The sequence below is a fragment of the Nelusetta ayraudi genome, unplaced genomic scaffold (genome assembly GCF_046127955.1).
Source record: "Nelusetta ayraudi isolate G7.1 ecotype Tasmania unplaced genomic scaffold, CSIRO-AGI_Nayr_v1 ptg000011l, whole genome shotgun sequence".
Lineage (NCBI taxonomy): Eukaryota > Metazoa > Chordata > Actinopteri > Tetraodontiformes > Monacanthidae > Nelusetta > Nelusetta ayraudi.
The window spans coordinates 23429802-23448885 of record NW_027466061.1 but is presented as its reverse complement, the minus strand read 5'-3'; the positions used below and the strand labels follow the sequence as shown (position 1 = coordinate 23448885).

General features: G+C 41.6%; 1 protein-coding gene across 2 annotated transcripts; it reads right to left on the bottom strand.

Annotated features, from left to right (window-relative positions):
* Nucleotides 1-441: 441 nt before the first annotated feature.
* Nucleotides 442-15135, bottom strand: LOC142885496 (junctional cadherin 5-associated protein-like). Of its 2 annotated transcripts, XM_076022009.1 has the most exons (4): nt 14890-15135; nt 10597-11025; nt 4456-8336; nt 442-2907 (listed from the first exon to the last, which is right to left on the bottom strand). In XM_076022009.1, the coding sequence occupies exons 2-4, from the start codon at nt 10920-10922 to the stop codon at nt 2873-2875; spliced, it is 4242 nt and encodes a 1413-aa protein (XP_075878124.1). In that variant the 5' UTR covers nt 10923-11025; nt 14890-15135; the 3' UTR covers nt 442-2872. The 2 variants fall into 2 exon arrangements, with proteins under 2 accessions (XP_075878124.1, XP_075878125.1); XM_076022010.1 differs by lacking the exon at nt 14890-15135 and having other exon boundaries at nt 10597-11942.
* Nucleotides 15136-19084: the final 3949 nt, after the last annotated feature.

The following is a 19084-nucleotide window of genomic DNA, read 5'->3' as shown; positions in this document are numbered from 1 at the left end:
AGTATATTTTATGAAAAACATTTTTTTCCTCCTCTCTTCTGCATTTCATGCAAGGAAGAAAAAGATGCCAGTGAGTAGAAAAAGCACTTAAGTCTCATATGAAAATAGAAAATATTACAAGTGTGCATAATTATTCCATGTTGCACATAACCTGCAGTACAAAAAGTCAAATGACACTATGTCCAAGTGTACCTGACATGCCAATTAATTGAAAGGGGCAAATGTACTGAGATAGCTATTTCAGGGGCAGTTTACACACAAGACTGAGGCAAGGCCTTTTTGTCTTCAAAGTGAATTCAAAATGAAATGCATTAGTAATTATGGGCGTGCCAGCTTGTCCTCACCGTGATGCTCACTATGGACTTATCTTTGTTATCTTTTCTTTCATATCTTTTGTAACACTGAATCACACCCTGCTGTTTTTCTTTGTTGTTGTTGTTGTTGTTGATGTGTTTTTGTCTTTTTTTTTCTTTTTTTACTTTTTGTATAATTCTATATTCACAGTTTTGATTCAATGTACCTACAGCTAAACGGCATGAAGAGCAACAACAATGCTACTGTACCTCTCCAGCCAGAGGCTTGGCAGAACAGTAAGTTGTTTGTAGAAACCTAAGGTATGAACAGTGCTTAGTACTTTGTTTTTTTTGGCATTGCCTGAAGTATAATGTAATGCACACATAATAAGGCGACATGATTTTTTTTTAAGTAACATTTGAAATTCTAAGACAGTTCTGAGTTGATAATGCTACAACTGCAAAATGCTACATAACGATAAAGTGAGTAACGCTAAACAGCAGTGGAATCTTCGAAATCGGTTGTTGATGCGATACAGTGATGCAGCAATACTGTTGTTAGAAAAACCATCGGACTGACTCTTTATGTGAATTATTCAAGTTTTATGTTGAAATTTGAATTTTCAATTCAAAACTGCAAAACATTTTCTTCGCCATTTTGCTCACACAGAGTTTTTAGCCGCCAACAGCATACTGCATTGTATCATTTAGTGCAATGAGTATTTTGGACGGCAAAACAAATGCAATTTATCAGATATGTAACAAAATAAAGAAAAACCAACAAAGAAAACAAAAGAGCGGGTTGAAAAATGGGGGAGGAGGGGTATTTCAACGTATTCTGTAGATGAAGAACGTAACATGATTTAAGTTGGAAGACAGAGACAGGCATTTATACGATACAAGCCATGACTGACCAAACACATAGTCAACACGTCTGAGATGCATTGATGAATCAAATATCACAAGGAACAACAAACACAGACTGTTAGCTGATGAAAAAAGCACTATCAAATAGGAAATAATGGCACAATTGAAAAGATACCATCATATCATCACTGGCACTGATGAGCCCTATCACTTGCTAAAACTAAATTGTGTGATCAAGGCACACCACAGGGCCATTCCTTCTTATAACACTATTTGATTTTTAAAGCACTAGAAAATTAAGTATACTCTTAATATGATACTATACAGCTGTGATACTTTCAGCTTAATATAAGTATGGAGAAACAAAGTTTCATGGTTAAATACAAAATATCTCTTAAAATATTTAAAATATACTTTATTTTGTACATTATGCAAACTGATTGACAATTGATGATAAGAAAAATAAATATTCAGCGAAATGTCTCTTTGCAATACAGATGTATGAACATAGATATATACCACAAAGAAAAGCACCCCTGCCCCATTTAGCGCCCATATACCCTGACACAATTCCACATCCCTGTAATATAATTTTAAATGACAGGTTTACATTAAAACTTGTCTAACTGGTTCCTACAGGTAGCTCTACTAAACGACTGGGCTGTTGGTACAACAATATTGCTCTACGTAACTTTTTGTGTTGTATACGACAATTTTTCATCTGTAAGTTTGAAGGTTTTTTGTTTTTTTTTTAAACAACTACCTCTAAATCCGTGCCTTTATTGCTTCCTGAAATTACCTGGAAAAGGGAGCCAAACATTGAATCATCAGGGTTCAAGCATATTTGTTTAAAGAAGGCAACTCTCCTGTTTTTAGCTTAGAGTCACTATATCATAAAATAGGTCACTGATCTATCATGTCATGCTCTGCGGACTCACTCTTCATTGAAGAGCCTCTATGAGAAATGATTGCAGTGTGTGTACAAAAGCAATGAGGCAGGTCAAAATGTCACTGAAGTTAGAAAAAAGCAAAGGCCAACTAATCTCATCTGAAAATCAAAACAGTTCTTGAGCCAGAGACAGTGATGTCCAGTTCTAAAACAGCTGTCGCCTCACTACGACAATCAGGTATGCAGTGTATTTTGGTGTTGTTTAAATGCAACAAAACAGGTATGTCACATTAACCCTCTAAATCTATGCAAGGTTAAACATAAATGCTTACATTCATATGCTTACAGCTCGCCCGTGCAGAATCAGATTCGTGCGAACTGCGAAAACTGTCCCCACTGTATTCATGATCACTATTTTATAAATTCGAGTATGCACAACAGCTTTGCATAATGTCTGCCAATGAGATGTAGGAAGGGTCAAATAGAAAGGACAAGCTGCTACAAGAAGACTAACTATTAGGAACCCTATCAGTTGATAGGCTTGAAGATGAAGGACAGATGAGCTTGTGGGAAGTCAGTTTGAGAAAACTGGGGAAGGATTCAGGGTGGAAGTTACCCCACAAGTTCAAGGGGCACCTCCCTTTGGCAGTGGAACAGCACTCTTAGTAATCAACGCAGCGCCAAGGGTGAAGGTGTACACAATGCTCTTGTCGGACAAGAAGGCCATATCAGTGTCAAGATGGGATGAAGGCATTCTAGTAGGCAGCCAGGTCACAGTGTTGGAGCTTTAAAAGCTCAGATGGAGCTGATGAGCGCATTCTTTCTATATTGTCTCCAGTCCACTGGGATCATGGGGTTCTAGGGTATAAGAAAAGGAAATATTCATTCAAAATGCATTTTTAGTCTCTATTTTTATTTTTTGTGTTATTGATTAAAACTAGGTTTCACAGGTGCAACAAAGTTATTGAAGTTCAAAGTGCAAAACAGTGATATGTCATAAGTGGTAACATTTTCAAAGAATGTAAAACACGTTGGCAGCATGTTTCTTCTGTCTTTGCTCTGCTTTTTCACGACTGGCCCTGTAGTAAACTCACAACCTGTCCAGAATCTACTCTCTTTTCCCTTAGCTTGGAATGGCACAATGCCGTCCACCCTGAGTGCAGGTTCTGGAAAAAGGATGGATAAATTAATCTAAAACAGCGCAGTGAAGCCGCAACAAACGCTGTTGCCCCTAAGCGAGAAGGCCCTAGATTTGATTTTGACCCAGGTCTTTCAATGTGGTGTTTTCACATGTTCTCTGCCTCTCTGGATTTACTGTAGGCATATAAATTTCTGGATAGGAAACAAATGTCATTTAATGTCTGTCATTCAAAAATGTACTGAAAAATCTAGATTTTTGGATTTGAAGTCATGCCAAATAATGTCATAATGTTTGATGGTTTATTCTGTATTTTTTTGAAAGTCCCAGGTTAGAGCTGGGAACACGTTTGAGTTGACAATGTTCGGTGTAAGTCGGAAAAAGGACGTTGGCTTGTTCCATTGTTTTTCTCAACCTTATTTACCTGCACAAGACTATTTCAACAGAACAATATTTCATGACAGGTTACATATACAAGCACAAAAGAACATGTACGCAGGTATATATTACCATCATCGTAATTGTCTTTGCTCTGTTACGTGGAAAATTGCAAGGGAACTTCACCCTTAGCCACTTGCTTTAGGTTGCAAACTTCATAGGTAGCCTGACGAATGTGCACCTTATTTTTCCTGCATCCCTGTATACAGACTAGTTAACTGCACTGTGCCTAAGCCTACTAGGCTTGTTGACATAACTTTTTAGTGACACAGAAAACAGACTAGGTGGCTAGTCTGTAATTGTGTAATGCAGAGTTGTCATTCATTGTAGCGGCTGTGGCTCAGGAGCTAGAGCGGGTCGTTCAATGACTGAAAGTTCTGCAGTTTGAATCCCATCTCCAACTGTCCGCATGTCAAAAAAGTAAAAAAAAGTGTCCTTGAGCAAGACAATGAACACCGCATTGCTCCCAATGGGCCTGGCAGTGCCTTGCATGGCAGCAGTCACCCATTGGTGTGTGAATGTGCGCAAGTGTGTGATTGAGAGGTGCTGAAAAGCACTATATTTAGAGCGTATATAAGTGCAGTCCATTTACATTACATTGTTGTTGGAAAAAAAGGGCAAGCAACATTTATTTGCATATTCATGGTTGGTAAGATTTCTCTAATTTTCCACCATGAACTCAAAGGGATATTTCTGACTATGTAGTCAGCTGCAAACTTGCAAACCCAACTTTTGACATACAGTTAAACACACCATAGGCCATTTTCCTTTTTTATTTAATAAGTATGTTTAAATAAAGATTGTCATTGAAAATGATCTCAATCTCTTACCTCGGACCGATGACTCTTCCTCGTGCTCTACAGGGGTCTTGTCAGAGTCTTGCTGTGAACTGGTAACCTCCTGATCACTCTCTCTGTCTCTTTGGAAAGAGTCATTGGGCTCCTGTGCCTGTATACTGTCGCCCTCCCCTCCCATCATCTCATCTTCTCCTTCCCCTTCTCCTGAGTCTGTACTACGAATGCTGAGACGTCTCATGCGATACATGACATCCACTTCCCTCATCCGAGCAAGGCGCTCCACTGCCACTCGACCTGGAGAGATAGCCAGCTTATTCTGCAACGCTTCAATTCGGTGAGATGGCCCCTTGCTTTTCTTCTCCCCCTCCAAGCTTAGAGAAAGCCTCCGGTCGAGAGTCGGAGGAACTGAGAGTGGAAGTCTGTCGGGTGGAAACTCTGGCAACCCTGCGTGGTCTCGTCCCAAAAGAGTCCATGAAAGTCTATGCTCTGGGACAGCAAATGGCTTCTTTTCTCGTTCCTGCCTGTCATCAGACATTTTACTGTCCTGCCCGTCACTCTCACTTTTTAGTTGGGCTGTTGCTTTGTCTTCACTGCCTTCAGATGTCTCCCCAGCAATGACCCCCTGTTCTTCTGATTCTTGTTCCCTCGTCAATGTATCAGCAACACCCTGTATCTCTGCGACTTGGGTGTCAGCAGGCACATCGGACGCTGATTCATCTGCCTGCGTGGCTCCATCTACTTGTGTTCTCTCAGTACATTCATCCATGACGTTCATGTTGTCAGCCTGAACATTTTGATGATTTTCAGGCTCCACCACCTCATCCTGTGTCATTGAATGTTGATCTTGCATTTCAGGACACAGATCAGACCCTGACTGATTTAATTTGGAATCCTGTGTCTCCTCTGATTTTCTATTGTCTTCTGGGCTCTCTAATGCAATGCATCGTGGTGGACTGCCATTTTGATTGGTTGAACTGTCGGAACTGTTCTCCTCATGAAGTGGAGGCAATGGACCTTGTCTCATTTGATTTTCGAGCTCCCTCTTACAAATTGGGCACTCCTCCTCTGATTCAATGTTTTGATCTTGAAGAGCGTCTGTATCATTAGGTTTAGAACTGCTTGCAGATGCTTTAGTGACATCTGCTGGGTCTCGACGCAAGGTTTGGCAGATGTCTTCATAATCAGGAGGACTTGTGAGCGTAGAGGCATCTTGCATTGGTTGTCTATCTGCCCATGGCACCTCTGCTGCTGCAGTGTTGGTTGTTGGACTAAAGTCACACAGTGGCGTCTCAACAGGCTCGTCTGGCAGGTCAAGTTTCACTGTCCTACCGTCGTTACTCCGTCTGCGTGAAAGATGTGCTAAAACCCTGTATTCTCTAAAGCCTGTTTCCCTGGGTGGGACTGGAAGCTCCTCCCTAAGATGTTTGCTGAAGGTTACAGACTTCGTCGCAGGTCTGGAGAAAGCGCTCTTTACTTCCCTGTATTCTGGGTCAACAGACCAGCTTACTGCACTGCGCCTAAGGCTGCTGGGCTTGTTAAGAGGTTGTGAATTCAACCGGATTTTGATACGTTCAGGGATTTCAACAGAACCATCTGGAACTTTATTGCTGGCAGTGCCTAGCTCCAAGATGTCTTTATAGGCCTCATTGAGATCCTCAATGCACTTGTCAACACTAGGTTGTTTGCTGTTCTGCTGCTGTTGATTTTGACTTTGAACTTCTTTTTGGATGGTCTCGAGCTCCTTGACAGCATCCCATGGTCGTTGACTGACAGGCCTCAGAAGAAATGGTTCCATTGCATCAGTTCCACTGCTTGTTGCTGGTTTAGTCTCCTCCCCATTTCCTGAGGGTGGTGCTGTTGGCTGCTGAACTGTGCTTTTGTTCAGCTGGTTGGAGAAAGTCGATGTTAGGGAGAAAGCACTGTTGCTTGACAATTTCAGACTTTTCACCCCCTTCATAGGAAAACCGAACGCAGCGCCCACCACACTGCTGCCATCAGGAGGAACTTCAGTGCTGACAGGGTCTGTATCTTGTGCTTCCTTATTTTCAGGGCCAGGCTTTTGGGCCTCTGGGCTTGTTTGTGTCTCCTGGTCTCTATACTGGTTTGCAGGCCAAGATCCAGAGAGTTTCATTTCCTTGTAATGATTTATCTTAGGGGGTCTGCAAGATACCTTTTTAAACATTTTGCTGCTTGCTCTACTGCTAGTTTTGCTGCTAGCTATGCTACCAGTTAGTGCCTGCAGCTCAGCTTCAGCTGAAGATGTGCTTTGGAGACTTTGGTTTGTTAAATGTCCAGTTTTGTTGTCACTGGGACTGTCTGCGGGGTCTGGTGACTTCTCATTGTTATTATTCTGATCACGAATTATACCAGTAAGCTGTGGAGTAACAGGGACGGACACCAAACAAAAAATTGTCTCACTAAGTCTTTTTTTTAGGTTTTTGGATTTTTCTTTCTCCGGTGGCTCAGTTTCCACCTTTTTCACTTCTGTCACAGTTTCAGGTGCACCCTGATCAGCTGGTTTGCATGGGGGAGGTGGTGGTTTACCTAGAATGGATGAAGGCAAAAACTGAGTACGGTTTTGTTCATTAGCTACACTGTCTATTTTTTTGTTTAGTCCCCTGTTGCTCCATCGATTACTGCTGTCACTTTCATTGAGAACTGTTTTGCGGTTGTCAGTGTTTACAGCTGACCCCTGTTGTGTAGGGAAGGCACTATCATTTGAAGATTGTCCTAACATCTTAGCTGAAGGAGTCTCTTTGTTGATGTTACGTATCTTATCTGAGTCAGTAAGAGAACTTCCACTTGGCCCTCCTGAGATTGGTTTCAGTCTGGGATCTTCTGTGGCTAATGGACGGGCTTGACTTGGTTGCTCTTCATGTCCAGAGTGCACCTGTTTGCGATAGGTTGCAGCACGTTCTCCATAGTGTTCCAGCAATGAACTACCAACGTGTCTGGACAACCACCTTCCAGGGTCTGAGCTAGGCATTTGTAATGCCTCTGCTTTCCATCTCAGGCTTGCCATTTCATTGCGGTTGATTGAAACTGCTCTTGGAGGTGGGGCTCTCCTATAAGATGGCGGTGGTATGTAGCCAGGAGGCTCCATCCCAGTCAGGGTTGAGTGTTGTGCGAAATAGTCTTGTCTTAGCTCTCCTCCCCTTGGATAATAGATTGGCCTTTCTTTTTGTTTGGCACCCTGTTCTATAGCAAGCATTTCGGCGCTACCTCTTGTCTGCTGGTGAATCTCATATGATGGAGGCTTTAAAGGTCTACTAAACCTGGGCTTTGATAAAAGCGCAGCATGGCTGCTTTGCCCAGCATTCCTACCCCATCGATCTCTCAAAAGAGCACCACTATAGAAATATCTACTGTACGGACCAGAGAAGACGGTGCTGTTCAACCTCTGTTGTCTGTCAGGTAGGCTAGGCCTGGACGGAATGAGCTCTCTGCTGCTAGTTCCATCAGGTGTTAAGACTCTGGGAAGGGACTGAGACTTTGCCTTGGTTCTGGGGTGAAAAAAACCTTCTGGTGTTCTTAGGCGGTACTGATCCTGAGTCCACCTGTCTCCATCCCCATCCGACAACTGCCTACCCAAACCCACAGCTGGCCTCCATTCCTCTGTACCAAGACTCTGGCACTTTCTTTCTCCGGTCACCCTTAGTTGACCAGGGGCTGCATCAAAGTCCCTTAGCCAGGAAATTTCCTCCCAAAGCTGCTGGGCCTGTCTCTCTGCTCTCTGTTCCTCTGCCGTAATAAGGGCCTGTGGCCTCCAGGCACCAGCTGAGGCCCTCAGCTCCCTGCCATCAGCATAGTCCAAAAGGATGCTGAAGTCTTGGCCTCGCCTCCGCCAATAGGAAACGTCCCTCTCATCATAGCTTAGTGGCTCTGAATAAGTCAAACTGGGAACATCATAGAACCTGGAAGAACCAAATGACATTTACTTCATTATAAAATAGCTAGGCAGAACATTTCAATGAGCTACAATTATGCCAAGACAAACAGTTAAATACAGAACAATTTCTAACAAAGGCATTAGCCATCTTAGTTTTCTTAGTTTATTTATTGCTGTTTTTTTATTTAGTCATTAGTAAAAAGACAATTATAGGAGTGAACTAAAAACACTATACATCACTAGAAAGGTGAGTGCTGTACTTGCAATGTTTTGAAATTCAAATTAAAAAAAGGCCAATTTCTAAATCCTATGAAGAAAAGTAACATCAGGTGAAGGCAGGTTACATCCCTGGACAAGTCGCCACTTCTTTGCAGGACCATGAAATCAATCTATTCTAGTTATTTTTCTTTAAACATGTATTTTTATTTAGCATGAAACACAGCCTGTTAATTTTAATTTTTTTTTATTTTTTTTAAAAAAGCTGTACTAAAAGCAAATGATTTACAATAAAATCGAAGATAAAGGAAGGCTAATCATAATTAGTGGAATCTGAGTTAAAAAAAAAAAAAAAATCTGCTATTGTTGAGTTTAGTCTTGAAGTCACAGCACAGTGAAATTTGTTTTATTTTGTTTTCTATTTAAGTGTAAACACAATTTTTAGTATTTAGCAAACATTTGCTCTTGGCAAATGACATGTCCAGGGCAGAGCTGTCTCAATCAAGGAGTGCAAGCACATATGAGGCAGAGTGCTTAAGTCAGCGTCTTCAAGTACCTTAAAACGCATGAAATCATTATGTTACTGCAGTATGATATGCATAATAAATTTTGCTGACCTTACTTTTATAGCTTGTCATCTGGACAAAAAAATAAGGCTATTCCAAAAAAGAAGTCTACATACAACTATCCTATTCGTAGCTCTAATATGAAGGCAAATGCTTTGTCCCTGTGCTTTATTGATCACACTACTCAACCAACTCAAAATGCGCCCTTTTCAGGCATACAATATGATCTATCTTTTAAAAAATTGATGGAGGTTTGCCTCATTTATTGTGAATAAGATAAAATACAGCATAAGATAACTGCACAACAACAACAATGAAACACTTGGCACACAAAGTCATAGATACATAAGTCGAACTAAAAATTGAACATGCAGGTTTCAGCGGTTAGAAATCATTACTTATTATGTGATAAAGAGATTATGCCTGGGAAGGATTTTGAATATAGCTAAGCAAATAACCCTTTTCACTTTGTTTAGCAATCATGTATCTGGAATATCATCTTTTAACAAAAAATTCTGATCCGATATTTTTTTTTACATATATTTCTCTTGGTTTTAATTGAAATCCATTTTCCCCAACTACCTTGATAACTAATTATTTATGGCTGATGTACCTCGCAATCTTTGTTGAAATTCAAGTGTCACACCCAATCTTTCAAGCAAATGAAGATCAATCATTCTATTTTCCAGCCTTACAATAAACAGCTGCACGAGGCATGCAGTTTTAATTACAAAATATACTGATTTAAGAAAAACATTGTATTTTTAAATTAATTTGTCTTATACACAGGAAAGAATGACATTTATATAGTGAAAAGGGGGATGTATAATTCCATCTCTACCAGCTTCATCCTTCCTCTGCACTGCGCTTCCTCTGTTAGTCACTGTATTCATTCATTTAAGCAGCAAAGTCAATGGCTCATCCTTAGCAGCATATGCTACTGTATGGCTGAGGGGAGTTGCGCTGAGCACACTTGCCCAGCAACATGCTTACATCACAGAGCACGTGCTGGGCGTGATTCAGTGTGCTAGTGTTTACAGTGGAGTGATTACGCGCCTGTCTTGAAGCATGTTCAGTGCCACTCAGTACGCTCGCTGTCTAGTGCTGCTGTTTACATCCCCTGGCCTGGTGGAGGCTGTGGAAACCGCACCAATGATTTTTTTGGGGGGGCTCCACATAGGTACAAATGCCATCTTCAATTAGCTTATAAACATCTTCCACAAATGCACCTTTAATAATTCCCCACATCCCATCAAAAGGTATGTTAGTGCTGCTGCTGTTGCTGCTGCTGTTGCTGCTGCTGCTGCTGCTGCAGCCACAGCGCTATACGGCTCTAGGCAGAAGGTAAGGGGGCAGAGAGAGAGAGAGAGAAAAAAAAACCTGCGCAGTGCAGCCTCCGTTTTGCATGCAATACCAAAGGACCCCAACCGAGGTGAGACGGAAAAGGGGAGGCCGAGGGTCTGGGGATTACAAAAAAAAGGAAGAGGGAAGAAAAACACTCACCCACTATCTGTGGCAAGAGAATCACCCAAGGGCTGAGCGTCACCTAGGATACCAATACCGAGCTCTTTTCTCCTTTGATTCCTGTCCCCACTCTCGTTGTCAGTGGCAGGGTAACCCTTAACCAGTGCCTGCCTGCTGCTGTAGATGCCGCTGAGAGAGGCCCCTCGGTCCGCCTCATACCCGTTGAGCGTCCCACGGCCAGCCCTGTTGTCCACGAGTTCGCGCTGGCAATCAGCGGGGCGTTTGTCATAAGGCGTGGCAGAAGGAGGGCCACTCTTAGGCAGTTTGTATCCATGTGAAATGAGGAGGTCCTCCACGCTGTACATGGTGGTGTCTCTCACTTCTGGGGCAAGAGGGCAGAGGTGGCGTCGCCTTATGCGCAGTGCTGCTGGTGGGAGCTGGAGCACGACTGCTCAGCAGAGGCCATCACTACGGGGTTGAAAAAAGGCAATGTGAGACAATGGTTTTAGTTGGCGCCTTGATCAGGGGTTTGTCATTTTCATCTTGCCAGCTGTTGTGGGTAAACAGGTTTTGCTACATTTCCAGTCCTGTCCTGTAGCTCTCTTTTTGATAAGCTTCATTGCGCTTAAAGCTTCACAAGTGCGCTAAATTAAACAAAACTGTGAGCTAAACATGATACTGCAGTATTGTGACTCAACAGGAAAATCTGGAGTATACGGCACATCTTTTAGAAGTGACCACTGCAGAGAATCTATTTATTATTCTTCTGCTGTAGCCCAGTTCATTTTCCTGAAATTGGCCATTCTCACACAAGCCAAGGATTTAAAAAATGTGTGTTCCAAGCCATATCCATACTTCTTCACAATGGTCTTTCTTAAGTGTTGTAAACCTCTGCCAGCATAATGATTTCTCGACCTTCTCGCATGAAAAAAAGTGAAAATCAGATTTTCACTCTTCCAAGATTTTTCTTGGTGATGTATTTTGTCACTGGTCGATACAATCAATCAATGTTGTTCTTTATTTGCCAAGATCTATGTCTAGTAACAATGGTTTCTACATAATGGTTGTTGTGGGCATGACTATGGCTGCTTAGTACCGTCTCTAAATATCAGTCAATCTAACGGCCTAAAGAAGAACACCATGAACAACAATTCCCTACAAGAAAACCCAATATTATCATCTATTGCTTTCGCAGTATCCATAATTCTTAATTTTAAATAGCTACTTCAAATTCCCTGAGTTGCTTTTCGTAATTTTCTTTTAAATATAATAGAAAAGGAAAAATCATTTGGTTTGCTTATAGTTTCAGTTTTGGTGTGTTTGCTTAATGTTATTATGATTAAGTTGAGGCTCTCCTTCTACAGTTTTTTTGCTAGTTCAGCACACACATGCCATGCAATAATAGCCCTAATATTACCATTATTGGGTAAAGCTGTCTGCCCTGTCAGGTGATGACAGTGGAGAGTTTATGAAACAGTGGCACAGTGATCAAAGGCTTTGTACTCATTAGCATTTTGCCCAATCATGTTTAGTGGATTGAACATTGGCTTACTATTTGTTTTCCCTTGTGAAGGTTAATATTTTTTATTCAACAGACAACACACCGCATAAACTCACTCCAAGTATTCTACAGTCATCTGTCCATGAAATGTTGAATAAAAAAACATGCACTGACGAATGCCTATTAAACAAGAAGTCCAAGCAGCTCAGTCTGTATAAGGATATGTGTATCATGTTTATTGTATGGCGTATATTGGTTTTATGGTTTTATGTTTTTTGTTTACCCTTTGTTTGTTTTACCCTTTTTCTAATGGGAATATTATCACAGCAAGTAACAATTTGTTTACAATCCATTGAAACAGGCACATCTAGGTTTCAAAAATCCAAGCCAATGAAATGTACTAACAACAGCCTAAATAATCATGAACTACAAAGTAAAGTAATGTTGGAGACACCAAATAATTGTTATTTTGCTGCATAAATTGGCCATCAAACAATTTTTGCATCTTGACACACAGCCACAAAAAAAGTCTGTCGCCCCATAAATAAAAACTTACTGGCTTATGTTAATAATGCCAAAAAGTCTTCATATGGGACTATTTAGTTAAATATGTTTGAAGAAAAAATAGTCACTCCTTTCTTGACCTTAAGATGACCTTAACATTTTTCACTGTTTGCCTTTCAACACTTAGTGGTTCAGAGCTATCTCAAGCCAAAGAGCATTTAATACACTGTTAATTATAATTATCCACTTACAAATAGTCAAAACATTGTTACACTGTTATAATACAAGAAGTTTCAACTTCATCGCTCTGCCTCAAGACAACATTGTGCATAAACCCATATTTTCAAAGACATCATAAATATAACATAGTTTTAATGACTTTCAGTGCTTCTGTTCGGACAAGGCTGCAGACTACGAAAATAAAATCAACAATCAGCGCCTCTGACGTAGGAGTCCTTCAACTATTCTGGGCTCTACAAAGTAGAGACAATCTGTAGTGTGGTACATGCAGCAAAAATCAACCCAAGAGCTTCTTGAATTAGTCAAATCCAAGAGCAGTCATGACCCCTAAATATGAGCTTGCTGCATCTTTGAACATAGTCGTATTGTTTTTCCTTCTGTCTGTCTTTATTTGAAATCAGGGACTACTTAGCAGACACCCATTTCGACAAGGTCACGCTTTCAAATGATTGCAGTGAAAAGGAGGTGCAAGATCCTTTTCTTTTTTTTTCTTTTTTTTTTTTTGCATAGCAACACCAAGTATGCTATTAGGGTTTACTACCAAGGCATGTTTGCATGTGCGTAATATTAATAGCTGACAAGATTCGTGGTTTTTGATGTGCTAGATAAGTTAACTACGAGAATAAGGTTTTTTTTTCTAAGTTGCTGGAAATCCACCTAGCAACCGATAAGTGCTGCCCTGTTTTAGATGTGAAGTAGAACAGACTGGCTTTCAATCACACAGCTGGCTAACTGCACGAGCACTACCAAAATGGGTCTAGGCCAAAAATGTGCTTTAAACTTCAGTATCTGTACTTTTTTTTTTTTTTTTTTTAACTGAGATGAGAGAAAGATCCAGCGAGACATCACCAGCACCCAAGATGCAGGCCTGGTTGACTGCATGCACAGGTAGTGGCCACTGTAACACAACAGCAGTAGCAGGCAGCACCACCCTAACTGCTGAGGGAGTGCACCTACATCTTACCTAGTGACAGGAAAAACAGACCGGGCTAATCATAGAGAACAGCTTCTGCACAGTAACATGAAGCTGAACTTGAGCACGTTTACCAGCAGCAGCAGCACCTCGTGTTGAGCATTAGTCCTGCTGATTCTGGCAAATGAAGCAAACACTCCCCGTCCCCGTCGCCCCCCCCCCCCCCCCCCACCCCCCACCCCTGGGAAATAACTAAAACTGTATGAATGAATAATGATTTGAAATAGATCCGTTATATCACAACACACAGCTATCAATAATACATCGCAGTCGCTGAAATAGACGTCTTAAGCATGCACACAGCGTGACCTATCATGCAGCCTTGTTAATAGCCCGCTGCAGTGTATGTTGACTTTTATTAAATGTATTTTTTTTTTTTTTTTTTTCCTTCCAAATACCCACTTCGCTCCGTGCCGCAGGTCCAGCGCCTACCAGGGGAAAAGCGTCAACCTGCGCGCACTGCAAGTTGGGGAGAGGGAAATACACTCAGCGGTCATGTTTTGACGAAAGAAGAAGAAGGAGAAGAAGAAGGAGAAGAAGAAGAAGCAGAAGAAGAAGAAGAAGAAGAAGGGTTCACCCAAATCACAACCCCGGCTGCGAGAAACGCACACAGCGCACATCCCCACCTCGCCGGCAGGCAGGCGGGCGGGCGGGCATCTATCGAACATTCTGAGGTGTGTGTGTGTGTGTGTGTGTGTGTGTGTGTGTGTGTGTGTGTGTGTGTGTGTGTGTGTGTGTGTGTGTGTGTGTGCCTGCGCGCGCGTGCAAGTTGCCGCGCGGCGGTTTTCTCTTTAGTCTCCCCACCTTTCCAGATGCGTCTCCGCTGACTTGCGCGTTTACCTGGAGCCGCTGCCCTGCGCTTCCACCACGAGCGTCTACGTGAGCGTCGCATGAAAAATAAAAAAATAAATAAATAAAAATTAAAAACGGGAGACGCGCACGCCACGGCAACACCCTCCTACAGAAGGGCTCGAATAAGCATGCAGCCTGCAGCAAAGATGTCACAGCACCCAAGTCCATGCAGTTGACGGGGGGTGGGGGGGAGTGGTGGTGGTGGTGGTGGTGGTGGGAGGCGGGGTGAAAAGAAGGGCGTTTACGCGAGAGCGACGCATACCTGGGAAGATGCTTGGGGCGGCCGTCGCAGTTCCCCTGCGCTCAGCTCGGGCTGCTGAGTCTGAGAGCAGTGCACGGAGGCTGAGCCGAGCATGCCTATTGGCAGGCAGGGACGGGCTGCTCGCTGGTTGCTGGCTGCCTGGACTGGGTTCTTCCTCACTACAGCTGAGGCGGGGTGGGCTCGCTCCTCACATGCACGCAGCCACGCCACGCAGGAGGGATGTCACAATGGTTTCTTCCAAACTGCCCCCCCTAACTTTGCCCCTTTTTTCATAGCAACAGTCTTTTTTTTTTTTCCTTTTTTTTCTCACCCCCCCCGTTCGTTCGTTCAATCTGGAATATTGACTTGAATGATAACTAAGAGGCGCACAGAGCCGGGAGGTGTTTGGACATCGAGTGGGATCAGGAGGAACACAAGAGATGGAATGTTCATTTTTGCTGCATTACACTATTTGTTTTTACATATAGTTATTATTATTAGTAGAATAAAAAAAACAAAAAACAAATAAGACGTCAGTTCTTGACGGGAGGGGGGTGGTGGGCTGCATTTTACCCTACCTGTTCCACCTCAAGTTTTAGATTTGCAGGAAGCCAGCAGTGCCGCGCCCTTGGTGATGCTGATGACTCGTCACTGTGTGGGTCCCCCCCACCCCACCCCTTCCCCTCCCATCCAATGCCAAGACAGCTCGGCTAATTAAATGTGCTGGGCTCAGGCCTTCCTGTGCCAACTGTGACATGCTGTACTCGGAGGGATCCCTCTTTCAGAGGAGTGACGGGGCAGCTGAGGTCCACCGGCGCACTGTCATGAGCGCCTATGAGCACACGGATATTTGGGTACGGCACACCTGCAATGATATACTGATATACTGATTACTTGTTGTTGTTGTTTTTAAAGCAACGAAAAAATGTTTAGCTACGTATAGAGGACATGTGTATTAAAACATATGAAAACTTTTAACAATTTTTCATACAACAACCAGCAATAAAGCACTTTCCAACTTGTTTCGTGGAGTCTTAGCAAGTAATGAAGTGCCGTCATTCAAAAAAGTGCAACACAGTGTTGCAGTGGTTAGCAACTCGCAGCTAGAAGGGTAGCCGGTACAATCCCCAGGGTCTGGGGCCTTTCTGTGTGGAGTTTGCATGTTCTCCCTGTGTCTGCGGGACTTCTCTCTGGGTTCTCTCTGGCTTCCTCCCAAAATCCAGAAAACACGCATGTGAGGCAAACTGGGAACTTTGATTTGGCTGCAAATTTGAGTTTGAATGGTTATTTGTCTTTCTGTGTGGCCCTGTGATGAACTGGCCGCTTGTACAGGGTGTAACCCTGCCTTCACCCTATGACAGCAGACCCCTGCAACCTTGAGTGCAGGATGAAGCGGGTATAGAAAAATGATGAATGGATGGTTGCTTGTCTGTCTATGTGGCCCTGTGATAAACTGATGACTTGTCCAGCATGTAATTGTGCAAAATGGATCAAAATACGTTGATGAGTATTTTTGTAAATAAAAAGATATCATATTAAGTTGTTTGAGTAAGTAGCTTAATGTGTTGGCTGGCACCTCAGCTAGTCTGTATGTCTGCATATTCTTGCTTCAAGTCATTACTCCAGATTTACAATGCTCTCGGACCAAGGCAAGGGTCTTTATATCCACTCTAACCTTTCACCTCTCCCAGTCCACTGGTTACCTTTTGTGATTTCCGCGCAACCTGGATTACTTAATTTCTCAGACATTGCACACTGCTTCGAAATACCCCATAACTTTTAAAAACAGATCATTTTCATGTTATTCTGTTCCTAATTTAAAATTCCATCAACAATGGCCCCACATTGGACGTCTGCAAGGAACACGTGCTGAACACAGATGAGTGTTATCAGCTCTTCTTCTGCTTCCTGCCACACCATCAAGGCCCCGGCAGCAGTACCCATCTCTATGGCAACATAGTGTGTCATCATTTGGTGGACGCTCATGTTCCCTATAGTAATTGTGCTTCTTTTTTAGACTGACTGCCTGAAGGGAAGCGGAAGCAATGCTCCATTCTTAGCAGGAACCGGATCCATCTTATTTCATTTTCGTTTTGTTTTTCGTATGAGAGGAATTAAGTATCGTTCCAAACTTGCTCCACTCTGCATTTTCCTATTTTTTTTTCTTTCTTTTTTTTGCATTCCATAACATTGTAACTTCTTGTAAAGTTGATTGCTCCAACCTGTCAACTATGACAGGTTGGAGCTTTCGCTTCTATCGCTACTTTACTCTTTTTAATGAAAATCAACAAGGATTTTGTTTCCTTTCTTTCAGGTTCGTGTTCACACTAGATTTTACATCCCGATTTTTTCCACATCCCCACGTGATTGCTTGTCACACTTTAATCAGGTTTATTTTTAGAGCAGCTCTCACCCAAAGGTGAATATCTCACTTTAGACTGAACTTATAACACGTACACGAGGTGTTGCTGCATGAAACATGCACGAATAAAAGTCTGCTTTTGTTGTTTCACTCTCAGTGATCTAACATTGATTAGGAATATGGGTGCTTCATACAAAAGGGCAATTATGAATGTGGATTCCTTGAAAGAAGCATTAAAGGAGCTGTAGCATTTTCCTCTGAATTATCTGTAAATATTATTACATATTGCCATGTTGATTTGCTATGACTTTACTGCAGTACACTATAAATATTCACTTTTTAGAGAATCTAAAGTATTTTTCCGCAACTTTTCTTTTTAACTTCATGTAGAGCAAAAAGTGCATAATATGATAATAAAAGATGCATTATAATGAAAACGTCAATTCAGTGATTGCCAAGTTTTCCATTTCAGTATATCCAATGAAACGAAACACATGTCAAGCCAAAGAAAACTCAGCAGCGTTTTCATCCCATTCAACTGGTTCAAACATTGCAGTTCAAACTTGGGGGAAGTCCTGTTTGAGGTTTAGGTTAAGTAAATGTACGTAACATAAAAGGTATCGGCCATCTAGTCAAAGTGCTGTTAACACCTATTACAGTCACCATTCACATTAAACTTGCCAGTTCAAATTAATAAACACACACACACACACACACACACACACACACACACACACACACACACACACAAAACAGTGAATCAATTTCCAAGCTTTAAGATTAGGCTCCCTCTAATATTACTTGACATAGCTTTTTTACAGTTTTTTTTTTAAACCGTAGAACTAATCCTCCGCTACAGCGTCACCACTAGGAGGCTCCAAACATGCAGTTTAATATTGCCTCTCTTTTTAACAACCATCATCTGAACACCTGTGTATCGCTAAGGACAGCCAATTCAAAAATAATTCATTTTAACACCTAAATAAAAAAAAAAAACAATTTATATATCACCTTTTAGAAATGACATTTACATATAGCACTGCAAACAATGCATAAACAAAAAGTTTTACTATGCCTATATGCCTATATACTTTTTTTAATATACTTTATATTACGAGACGGTAAATAGAAGGCTAAATAAAATGTTTCCCTTGGTGAGTTTTCTGGCTAAATAATTTTGCAAAGCTGCTCCACTGGAATACAGATTGAAAAATAACGATGGAACTATACTACACCGAATGAATATTATCCTAATTGTGTTATCAGTGGGAGTAATGACTGATCTGTACAATATCTCATTTTGTTATTTTATCCATAAAATAAAAATATTCTTCAATGCTACGTGGATTCTGTTATTATTAAGAGAAACTGCCCTTTCTATTCCTTTGTCCTTTTTGGGGATGGACTTAACTGATAAACATTGACTTGGGCCCAAGTCGGATCATCCAAAAACAGCCTTTGATTGAATCATAATTACAACTTGGAAACAGCAGTTGGGTTCCAGGGTGAGTTGAAATATCACTGGAAACTTATGCACCTAGCCATTCAATCCAAACAAAATGAAAGCTCAGTTTGGCCTGAAACATTTCAATTAGGTTCACCTGACTTTGTGTAAAGTCTGCAAACGGTTGAATCTTTTTTAATCAGCCAAAGATGAATAGGTATAGCTTGTTTCATTTTACAATTTATTTAGTTTTTTTTATTATAGAAAAAGAGAGGAAGTAACTAACAAAAATAATTTTAACCTTTTCTCAATGTCAAGGACATCCACTATTCACCAGTCATGCCTTTTTCTTACACAACCATTCTTAAAATACTGCTAAACCATAACACTAACCCTGACATTTCTCACAA

Bases quoted from the DNA above. Each gene is read 5' to 3' on its own strand.
- LOC142885496 (XM_076022009.1), bottom strand. From the start codon at position 10,922: ATGTACAGCGTGGAGGACCTCCTCATTTCACATGGATACAAACTGCCT. The intron at 8,337-10,596 runs GTGAGTGTTTTT...TGGTTCTTCCAG, and splicing joins TCTCTTGCCACAGATAGTGG to GTTCTATGATGTTCCCAGTT. The intron at 2,908-4,455 runs GTAAGAGATTGA...CTTATACCCTAG, and splicing joins GGAAGAGTCATCGGTCCGAG to AACCCCATGATCCCAGTGGA.